The sequence below is a fragment of the Portunus trituberculatus genome, chromosome 40, assembly GCF_017591435.1.
Source record: "Portunus trituberculatus isolate SZX2019 chromosome 40, ASM1759143v1, whole genome shotgun sequence".
Taxonomy (NCBI): Eukaryota; Metazoa; Arthropoda; class Malacostraca; order Decapoda; family Portunidae; genus Portunus; species Portunus trituberculatus.
Window position 1 is genome coordinate 13,342,604 of NC_059294.1, and position 12,144 is coordinate 13,354,747.

Sequence of the window (12,144 nt, forward strand, 5' to 3'; positions counted from 1 at the left end):
ATGTCTCCTCTTGTTCTCCTCTCTTCTAATGTGGTCAGCCCCAGCTTCCTCAGTCTTTCCTCATAGTCTAACTCCCTGAGTCCTGGTACCATCCTTGTTGCCAGCCTCTGTACAATTTCTACCTTCACATTTTTCTTCATATGCGGTGATCAGACACAAGCTGCATATTCTAACTGGGGTCTTATTAAGGTACATAATATCTTCTTCATCATTCCTTCATCTAGGTAGTGGAACACAAGGCCAATATTTTGAAGCATGTTATATGTTTTCAAAAAAATCTTGTTAATGTGTTTCTCCGGTGACAAAGTGTTTTGCACGATTACTCCTAAGTCTTTTTCCTCATTGGTCTCTTTAATTTTCTCATCACCCAGCCTGTAATCCCAGTTTGGTCTGTATCTACTTCTTCCCATTTTCATAACATGGGTCTTGTCTATATTAAATTCCATCTGCCACTCCTTACTCCACTCATATATTTTATCAAGATCTTCCTGTAACTTGTTACAATCTTCCACATTCTTTACTCTCCTCATAATTTTAGTATCATCCAAAACATGTTCATGTAACTGTCAATTCCTACTGGCATATCATTAACATAAATCAAAAACATGATGGGACCAAGCACTGACCCTTGTGGAACTCCACTGGTTACCTTCTTCCACTCGGACTTCCTTCCTCTCACCACTGTTCTCATTTCTCTTCCCACTAAGTAATTTTCCATCCATTTTGCTAGTTTATCATTTACTCCTCCAATCTTCTTTAGTTTCCACATCAGTCTATTGTGTGGTACTTTATCAAAGGCCTTTCTCAAGTCCAGGTAGATAGCATCCACCCATCCCTCTCTATGTTGTAGTATGTCAGTCACTCTTGAATAAAAACATAATAAATTGGATACACGATCTTCCTTTTCTGAAACCAAACTGCCTTTCACTCAGAATGTTTTCACTTTCTAGATACTCACTCCACTTAGCTTTAATTACTTCTTCACATACCTTGCACAATATACTAGTCAACGATACTGGTCTATAATTTAGCATTCCATTCTACTACCATTCTTATATATAGGCACAATGTCAGCTCTTTTCCACTCTTTCGGGACTAATCCTGTTCGTATGGAGGTTTCCACAATATCAAATACGGGGTTCAACAATTGATCCTTACATTCATTTAGCAACCTCCCAGATATGCCATCAGGCCCCATTGATTTATTAATATCCAGATTGCTTATAATTTTCCTTACATCTTCCTTAGTAACCATGATGTCCTGCATTTGCTTTATTTCCGTAGGCCTTCCTCCCATAAAATGCTCCTCCTTTGTAAACACTTTGCAAAAGTTGTCGTTCAAAATTTCAGCTATATCTCCAGCATCCTCATATACTTCTTCCCATTTTTACCTTTTCTATTGCCTCCCTTATATTTAGTTTTCCATTTATGAATTTGTAAAACATTTTGGGTCACTATCACAGTTTTCCACCACCCTCTGTTCATATTCCTTCTGTGCTGTTCTCCTTACTTCAACATATCTATTCCTTGCTGTTTTGTAAACTTCTCTTGATAATACATCACTGTTTTTCTTAAGTTTCTTCCATGCCTTTTCTTTGTTCTTTTTTGCTTCTTCACAATTTCTATTAAACCACTGTTTATTATTTAAAGTCCTCTTTCTGTAATATGGCACAAACTTTTTCACAGCAGAGTTATACAAATCCATAAATTTATCGTATTTCAATTGCATATCCCTTTCCTGGTATACCACGGACCAGTCAATTTCATTAAAGAACTCCCTTATATGGTTATAATTTGCCCTAATATAATTTAATTTTTCCTCCCTCGTTCCACAATCTTATTCGTGCTTAATTCCGTATCCAGCTCAAAGCTTAGGAGGACATCATGATCGCTTCTCACAAGGGACATTTATGTTCAATTTCCTCTTTTAGAGAGATGCCCCTGGTAAATACCAAATCCAACCTTGCTGCAACATCTTGTCCCCTGCACCTTGTTGGTGATCTCACCCACTGTGTCATCAAGTTATTTGTTGCTACCTTTAACAATTCCTCTGCCCACTCACCACCGTTCACCACTTCGTAGTCTTCCCACACTATTTCTTTACAATTAAAGTCTCTGACTATCATCACTCTATCCTTTCTGATGAGTTCTTGCTTCATTCTGTCTAGAGTATTTCTCATCACCATTTGGTACTGTTCATATTCCCAAGCATTGGTTCTGGGTGGTATGTATACTGTTATAATATTAATGTCCCTCTTGCCATCTGTTATAAGCATACTTATCACTTCCTCATTTCTCTTACTTATAGTTCACCTCCTTCATTATCAGATCTTCCTTAGTAAGAACCATTATACCACCACATCCTTTATTTTTTTCTATCATTTCTCCATACTTTGTAGTGTTTTACAACAAACCAGTCTAGCTTTATTTCGGGCCTTAGCTTTCTTTCCACTACACACATTATGTATGGTTCGTTATTTCTTAATAATCACCCACACTCTCCTCTCAGGGACCACTCTCCATATCCCTCACTTTCAACACTATGCGACAGTAGGACATCAACAGGACACTAACTCAGAGGTACCCGGGCCCTGTAACACCATAGGTATTTTCACTTCTTCCCGTCCGCAGCCGGAGACGAGCCGTCCTTTCTCGGCGACAGCGAGAGAGAGTGTGTGTGTGTGTGTGTGTGTGTGTGTGTGTGTGTGTTTCACTGTTTGATCTGCTGCAGTCTCTGACGAGACAGCCAGACGTTACCCTACGGAACGAGCTCAGAGCTCATTATTTCCGATCTTCGGATAGGCCTGAGACCAGGCACACACCACACACCGGGACAACAAGGTCACAACTCCTCGATTTACATCCCGTACCTACTCACTGCTTGGTGAACAGGGGCTACACGTGAAAGGAGACACACCCAAATATCTCCACCTGGCCAGGGAATCGAACCCCGGTCCTTTGGCTTGTGAAGCCAGTGCTCTAACCACTGAGCTACCGGTGTGTGTGTGTGTGTGTGTGTGTGTGTGTGTGTGTGTGTGTGTGTGTATGTGTGGTGAGCCTATGCTTTGTGCAAGATTTGAATTTGTGGCAACCTAAGAGAATTTAATGAACATACATTTTCCTTGTGACAACAGTCATAAATTACTGAATTGGTTAATGTCAAGGGTATATATTATATGTACATACATACAGTGGAACCTCACATTTTGAGTCTCATTTGTTCCAGGATCAAACCCGTTTTATGATTTGTTCATTTTACTAATCAGTTTTCCCATTGAAATTAAATTAGATATATTTGATCTGTTCCAAATCTCCAAAACCACCCTTTTCTCTTCCAATTTTTTTTAAACAAAAAATTGTGTACTTACAAGACTAATGACTATTAATAAAAACACAATGTAGTCAAAGAGACTGCAAAAGAAATATATAATATAAACTGGTTTTATTATTTCAATTACCGTATTTAACGGCATATAAGACACTTTTTTTCCAAAATTTTGGCTCATAAAATCACCCTGCGTCTTATATGCGAAGTTGAGACCTCCCATGGGCTTCCGAGACACACTAACCCAGCTTACGATCAGTGCTTCTACCTAACCTAAACTCCACGCATCATTATTTTATTGCGTTTATTATTATTATTATTAACAGTATTATTGCCGTTACTTTAAAAACAAATTATCGTATTATGACTGAGTCTTTAAAAACAAATTATCACAAAAATGAAAGCAATCTATCGTAATCAATGAGGCCATGAGTCTTGTTTATAAGCATCAGCTGATCGGAAGAATCCCACACTACATGCCATCTGTTAACAAGAAACAAAACTACAGAATATAATCCATCTAATTAATGTCTATTCCATCCAGATTTTTGTTCCTTCTTCTTGCTTTTTATTCATCTATTTTATGTCTATTCTATTACATCTATTACCAATCTTTTCAATGCTTATTCCATTTACCATATATACTGTTCGTGACCATTGGGGATTTGGTATCACTGCTGGTAAAGGTGTGAATTGTTTTGATTTTTTGGTAACATTGGAACACTCTCCCCATCATCATGGCAGTAGCTGGGAAAAGACTGAGCTACACAATTTCTTACAAATTAAGAGTTGTAGAATATGCCAAGGAGAATGGGAATAGAGCAGCAGCAAGGGCTTTTGGGCCACCACCTACGGAAAAAATTATACGTGTCTGGTGACAGCAAGAACAACAACTGAAGAGTGCAAAGAAAGGTAACCATAACCTTCGTTGTCCAGCCCCACATTGGCCGGAACTAGAGGTTGACATAAAGACGTGGGTGATAAATGAGAGAAGTTCAGGGAGAAGTGTTTCTACTAAAATGATAATTCAAAAGGCCAGGAAAGTAGCAGAACAACGAGGGATACAAAATTTTGCAGGAACAGAAGGTTGGTGTTATAGGTTTATGAAACGGCAGGGTTTATCATTGCGTACTAAAACCTCCATTGCACAGAAAATGCCTGCTGATTATGAATGTAAAATATTAGAATTTCATAGATTTATTATAAATGCACGAAAGAAAACTTCTTTTGAACTGGGTCAAATAGGGAACATGGGCGAAGTTCCATTCACTTTTGATGTACCATCCAACAGAACTGTGACTGTCAAAGGATCTAAAATGGTCACAGTAATGCTTTGCATGCCTGTAATGTGCTGTGAGACTGCTATCAAGAATATATGCTTAAATACACTAAAAAACTTTTTTTCCTGAATCTGACCTGCTAAAATGGGGGTGCATCTTATATGCCAGTGTGTCCTATATGCTGTCAAATACGGTACTTTAAAGATGGGATGATTTGTGCATGGGGAAGACAGTGGAGCGGTGGAGGATGAAGAGGATTGTTATTGTTTGAAAGGAGAATCTTAGGACCCATGGTAGCACAATTACAATAATTACTAGGAAATAATAGGAAAAACATACCAAACTAATAGAAAAACACTAGGAAAACACAATATGGATGCTTCTGCCATAAGATTATCTACATGACCTGTGTGAGAGATGGCTACGCTCGTCGGGAGAGTGTGTGCAAGCCTAGCGGTCTCTGTTTGTACCTCACTTATAATGTGAACTTCCACTCTTAAAGTAAGAAAAAAATTGCCCAATCCTCAATACATTCTATAGATTACTTATTGTAGTATCTAATTCACATATAAAGTGAGGTTCCACTGTCTGTACATTATGTCAAAGTGAAATATCACTTTTAGATATTTTCATAAACTTCATTTAATTTAATGTGTTTGTAGTTGCACTTGTTGCAACCATTGCCATAGCTCTAGTGGACAGTGGTGGCGATGGTTATCTTCTCATGTCAGCAGCCACTAGAAAGAGAGACTTCCCACATCCACCAGCAGATGCAAAACTAAATGAAGCCTTTGACGACAAACTTTGAAAGAAATTTTGGTATTCACAAATATTTACTAAGTCTTCTGTGGTAGTAGTTGTATGTTGTGGTGCAATTTTTCTTTGTGGTGGGTTTTTGTGATATATATATATATATATATATATATATATATATATATATATATATATATATATATATATATATATATATATATATATGTTATAAAATGCCATGTTGGGTTATTGTATTATTTTGGTGAGATTTGCTGGTGGTATTGCTATCAAGGCTGATGGGTTGCGGGATCAATATTTGGCTTATATTCTATATCTGTTTTGTACTAAAGGAATGTGGGCTTATTAAAAACATATTTCTAATATCAAAACTGACAAAGAGTTGAGTTGTTGCTCTGATGATGGTTGCACTGGTTGGCTCGTGCTTTACAGAATAAAATCACAGTCTTTTCCCATGGGGAAGATTCTCAAGAACAGTCACCAGATGTAAATAACTGGTAGACTAGTGTCTTTGACCTCATAATTCAGATATTTACTCTTTGATGTCTAATATTAAATTTTTAAAGAGGTTTTCTTGGCTCATATACATGTATGTATATGAATGCCAGTGATTAAGTATGAACTTGGGAGTATGTTTCAAGCTTGAAGTCAGGGATAGTGAGAAGAGATCTTTGGCTAATATGCTTTCAGATTGTTTTTGTTTATGGATATGCTTCATTGAAGAAATTATTAACAAAGTTATTTTCTATAAAGATTTTCTTCAATGAGGCTCTATATAGTAATGCTTTGGTTAAAAAGAGAAGTAGTAGCAATTTCAGTGTTACTGTTACATATGGGATGCTATTCTGGAGCAGTAATTTGTCATTGTTCCAAGGATTTGCCCCATGCAGAAGTATATTTTACATGCAATGATACCTTGTGGGTTATTTTATCTGAATGTTAAACCTAAGAAAAATATACTTGCATGGTGTAAATCCTTTGGATGTTTGTTAAACTTTCTATTTTTCTTAATTTCATCCTAGTTGCCTTGTTGTCTACTGTGATAGTGTGGCTATCAGACTCAGCTGGGAATGGAAAACTTAATTTATCAGTCACCAAAAGAAACAATCTGGAAGAAGACAAACAGTAAGTTTAATATGTAAATGTATGTTTAGAATCTCTCTCTCTCTCTCTCTCTCTCTCTCTCTCTCTCTCTCTCTCTCTCTCTCTCTCTCTCTCTCTCTCTCTCTCTCTCTCTCTCTCTCTCTCTCTTATGCAGAGATGGAATGTCAGCAATAAATTACAGTTAGGTAAATACATGGAGGTCACTCATGATGAAGAAAAGGAGTAATAGGAGTTGAGATGTTCAGAATTTTTGTTATAGAATCATTGTAATTTTGCCATTACAAAATAAAATCAGATGACTTACTTAGAACGTGTAGGTATTGTACACATTAAGAAAAAGAAAATCTATTTTTAATCTGTTATATTTCAGATAACAAGCTTTTATTTATTAGTATCTGTTGGGAAATGGTAACAAAGCTGACTTTTTCCTTTAATTTCAGTATTTTTATTGTGTTAGATTTGTTTTAGTGATGTTTCCCTGTGAAAAAACATTGTCTGTGCTCTCTTGCTTGGTTTTAAGGTGCTATGTGTACATATAATGTATTTGATAATTAAGCTTTAGATTATAAGTTACCATAAAACAAAATTGCTTCTTCAAAATATGTCTTTTTAATGTAATTTCTTAAGATACAACATGTGTATTTATATAAAAAAAACTATACCTGCACAGAATGAAAATCATATACTGTATAATGAATATTATTACAATCTAGAAAGTTGTGTATGCCATGCATTTCACTGGTATCATAGCTTTATTGCTTGATTAGCTTTAATTCTGATAGAATAGTGATTTATTTTTGGATATGACAGTAATTTATCTCTTGTTTTTTTTCAGATGCTTGCTCAATTCATAGGTCCTGCATGAAGTCTGGTTGTGATTTTATTGGTGAGTCACATGAGTCAGGATCTGCATATTTACATAATTGTAGTAAACATGATTTCAGGTTGGCTCATGTTGCTTCTTTTATCAAAGTTACTTTCAGATATGAATATTCCTTACTCATGCTATAGTTGCCTTTAGATCATTTATTTCTTCATTCATTCACTAGACCAATGTCCATGCAGAGTAAAACGGCCCTCTTTCTACATACCTTGTACACATACATACAACTACACTCACGTAATTATTAGTACTCATATAATTATAACTTGCTATCACCACAGCTATGCTGGAAGAATGTTGCTATCATATTCTTAGCACACAGAAGATTACTGAAAGGGATTCATAGGGGAAGCTGGGAACCCTCTGTATTTTTTTTTTTTTTTTTTTTTTTTTTTTTCACTTAGACAAGATAACACACACACACACACACACACACACACACACACACACACACACACACACACACACACACACACACACACACACACACACACACACACACACATTCTGTAGGGGAATGGCTGGCTGGATGACCAGCAGACAACCATAGATGAATAACACACACACACACACACACGTGGAAAAGGTTAGCAAGGGCTCCCAAAGAGAGCTTAGAGCTTATGATATCTTGTTATATGGCATGACTAAGACTTAACACACCACACATCCCATCCTCCTTCAAAAGCAAACAGTAAATACTGGGTCACACACACACACACACACACACACACACACACACACACACACACACACACACACACACACACACACACACACACACACACACACACACACACTGCATAGTGTAGTGGTTAGCATGCTCGACTCACAATCAAGAGGGCCGGGTTCGAGTCCCAGGAAGCGGCGAGGCAAATGGGCAAGCCTCTTAATGTGAGGCCCCTGTTCACCTAGCAATAAATAGGTACGGGATGTAACTCGAGGGGTTGTGATCTCGCTTTCCCGGTGTGTGGAGTGTGTTGTGGTCTCAGTCCTACCCGAAGATCGGTCTATGAGCTCTGAGCTCGCTCCATAATGGGGAAGACTGGCTGGGGTGACCAGCAGGCGACCGAGGTGAATTACACACACACACACACACACACACACACACACACACACACACACATTCTGTAGCTCAGTGGTTAGAGCGCTGGCTTCACAAGCCAGAGGACCGGGTTTCGATTCCCTGGCCGGGTGGAGATATTTGGGTGTGTCTCCTTTCACGTGTAGCCCCTGTTCACCTAGCAGTGAGTAGGTACGGGATGTAAATCGAGGAGTTGTGACCTTGTTGTCCTGGTGTGTGGTGTGTGCCTGGTCTCAGGCCTATCCGAAGATCGGAAATAATGGGCTCTGAGCTCGTTCCGTAGGGTAACGTCTGGCTGTCTCGTCAGAGACTGCAGCAGATCAAACAGTGAAACAGTGAAACACATAGTGCTTGACAGCTTAATACTATAATCTTATCTGTTATCTGATTGCCTAATGGTTTTGCATTGATCAAATTGTCAAGGATGTATAGTCTAGATAAGCCTGCAATTACTATAGTGTCCTCTTTAAGAAAGAGGATGCGGTGTCGTGTGAATGCCATACTATTTATCAAAATATCATTAACCCTGAGCTCTCTCTCTCTCTCTCTCTCTCTCTCTCTCTCTCTCTCTCTCTCTCTCTCTCTCTCTCTCTCTCTCTCTCTCTCTCTCTCTCTCTCTCTCTCTCTCTCTCTCTCTCTCTCTCTCTCTCTGTCAAAGTATAGTGTGTGTTTGTCTAGTTTAAAATAAAATAAACACACACACTAAAAAAGATAAATATATAAATAAAGATGAAAATAGATTTTAGTTTTAATTTATCTTAGCTTTATTGGATAGAAGACTAATCCTTTTCAAACTATTACACAACATGGAGGTTAGTTTTATATATGAAGTATTTAGGTTTGATGATGAGTTAGAGACACTTGCATAAAAAGGTAATGTTGTCTCTGATGTGATGTTCCTGTAACTGGACTTACCTACTCTATTTCTTTTCCAAACATTATATTTCCCTTCTCCAACCATCATCAGGTCTTCTCCCTCTCTCAGCATGAGCTTAGCTCAAATCATGTACAATACTACTGGGTCAGTATATATATATATCCATGACTTCTCCACCAATTCATCTACATCCTTTTGTGACTTAAGTTTGATTCTTATTGTGTGTGTGTGTGTGTGTGTGTGTGTGTGTGTGTGTGTGTGTGTGTGTGTGTGTGTGTGTGTGTATTTACCTAGTTGTAGTAGTTGTAGTTTTACAGGGCCTGGGCTTTTACGCTCGTGTGGCCCCGTCTCCATATCTACACTTATCCAATTTTTCTTTAAAACTATGCACACTTGTTGCTGTCACCACTTCTTCTCTCAGACTGTTCCACATCTCAACACATCTTTGCGGGAAACTGTATTTTTTTTATACCTCTTAGACATCTTTTTTTCCTCAGCTTTTTACTATACGATCTTGTGCTTCGACTGTCATATTCTTCTCTCAGGAGCAGTTTCTCATTATCCACTTGGTCCATTCCGTTGATCAATTTAAAATTTTGTATCAGATCCCCTTTCTCCTTTCTCTGTTCTGGATTTGATAGATCCATAGCCTTTAGTCTCTCCTCATATGTCATCCCTTCAAATTCTGGAACCATTCTTGTAGCCATTTTTTGTTGTCTCTCCAGCTTCTTTATGTGTTTCTTTTTATGGGGGGTCCACACTACCCCTGCATATTCCAATCTGGGTCTTATTATAGTACTTATCAATTTCTTCATCATTTCTTTGTCCATGTAGTGAAATGCTAATTCAATATTACTTAGCAAATTATATGTCTCTCTGAAGATTTTATCTATATGGCTTACCGGTTGATTGTTTTTTTTCCATCGTCATCCCCAAATCCTTTTCCTTTTTTACTTTCTCCAGTTCTACTCCATCTCCCATCTTGTAGATTCCCACTGGTCGTCTTTCACTCTTTCCCATTACCATAACATGGCTTTTGTCCACATTGAATTCCATCTCCCACTTTTTACTCCATTCCCAGATCTTATTTAGGCTTTCTGCAGTGTGTGTGTAATTCACTGTTTGATCTGCTGCAGTCTCTGCCGAGACAGCCAGACGTTACCCTACAGAACAAGCTCAGAACTCATTATTTCCGATCTTGGGATATGTCCCAAGGCACACACCACACACCAGGACAACAAGGTCACAACTCCTCGATTTAAATCCCGTACTTACTCACTGCTAGGTGAACAGGGGCTACACGTGAAAGGAGACACACCCAAATATCTCCACCCGGCCAGGGTGGAGATATTTATGTGTGTGTGTGTGTGTGTGTGTGTGTGTGTGTGTGTGTGTGTGTGTGTGTGTGTGTGTGTATATATATATATATATATATATATATATATATATATATATATATATATATATATATATATATATATATATATATATATAATAAATTATTAAAAGTTGTGAGTACTATTTAATCACTAAGTTGTAAGATATGAAGGAGTTGACATGAATTTGAATACTTTGGGGAAGAGCATTTAAAAAAAAAATAATGTAAGGTTCATTGTCAAACCATAAATGTTTATTATGGTGAGAACTATAGGTAGATTGCAGATGTTAAATTCAGTAATATGTAAGAGTATCTGTTACTGGTATATTGCTCATTTGCTTTCTTTGGATTCACCTACAAAAAGAAAAGAGTAAAGACTTATAGATATATTATTTTTCTAGATAGTATATTAAGAGGAATTTTCTTATTTGGGATATTATGAGTCATCAAAATACTATTATTCTAAGTATGAAATAACCTTTTTTCCCTCTCCATACTTTAAGAGGAATTTTCTTATTGGGATATTATGAACCATCAAAATACTATTATTCTAAGTATGAAATAACCTTTTTTCCCTCTCCATACTGTAACGCAACACTTGTCTTAAGTTTTCTTCTCCACTAATTGACAAATTGAACTTCATCTATTTGTATATATTTAGTTTCTCAAGAATAAATGCATATATCTTAAGATATAGAAACCAAAGCTGTATGCTAGTGAGCAGTACATAACACTCAATATTACTCTTCCTGTTTATATCATGTATGTAAAACATATTAGGTTTTATATTGATAGTACATTCAAGTTCCTATTGCTTTGGTACATATCAGTATTCCATTTCTAATTTCTATAATCTCACTATTGTATTTTGTACATCCCATTAACACACTGTGTGTATATACAATATAAAATTTGCAATGTGAGGTGACTCTTGGATGACAAAATGTAAGAAGCAGATTTTGGATATAGTAGAAAAAATATATATTATATAGCCTATATAGTATATATTATTATTATTATTATTATTATTATTATTATTATTGATATTATTATTATTGTTATTATTATTATTACTACAACTACTACTAGTATTATAATTATTAGTTCTTATTTACAAAGAAACCATTGCAGCCTTGTCAGACTACATTTATAATATCTTCCTTCTTGCATTTCTACATTTACATTTCCAAATCTTACTAGTACTTGGCACTGATACCTGAGGACAAGAAGAGCTGTCAAATAATTTCATGACATAGTACATAATTTCATACATTTTGAGTCAAGAACTTTTCCCTCTTGTGGACATTGATGAAATGTACTACACATATAGTATGCTTTACTGCTTGGAGGCCAATTGGGAGTAGGTCTACAAGAGGCAGCCTGCTATGCATGCATCCAGGAAAGGCATGGAAGCTTTAAGGTCATCACTTGGCCCAAATATCAAT

At 36.8% G+C, this 12,144-nt stretch overlaps 1 protein-coding gene across 7 annotated transcripts in view; it reads left to right on the forward strand.

Moving 5' to 3' along the window:
* The window catches only part of LOC123516141 (major facilitator superfamily domain-containing protein 1-like), a 25,693-nt gene extending 15,065 nt beyond the window's left edge, over positions 1 to 10,628 (forward strand). For 3 of the 7 annotated variants that reach the window (XM_045275271.1, XM_045275272.1, XM_045275266.1), the window contains 2 exons: positions 5,268 to 5,424; positions 7,316 to 7,776. In XM_045275271.1, the coding sequence (XP_045131206.1) occupies positions 5,268 to 5,413 (146 nt within the window). In that variant the 3' untranslated portion in view covers positions 5,414 to 5,424; positions 7,316 to 7,776. Of the gene's footprint in view, positions 1 to 4,069; positions 5,224 to 5,267; positions 5,425 to 6,398; positions 6,502 to 7,315; positions 7,777 to 10,457 lie in introns of those variants that run through there. The other 4 variants (XR_006678103.1, XM_045275269.1, XM_045275268.1 and 1 more) reach the window with 4 other exon arrangements.
* Positions 10,629 to 12,144: the final 1,516 nt, after the last annotated feature.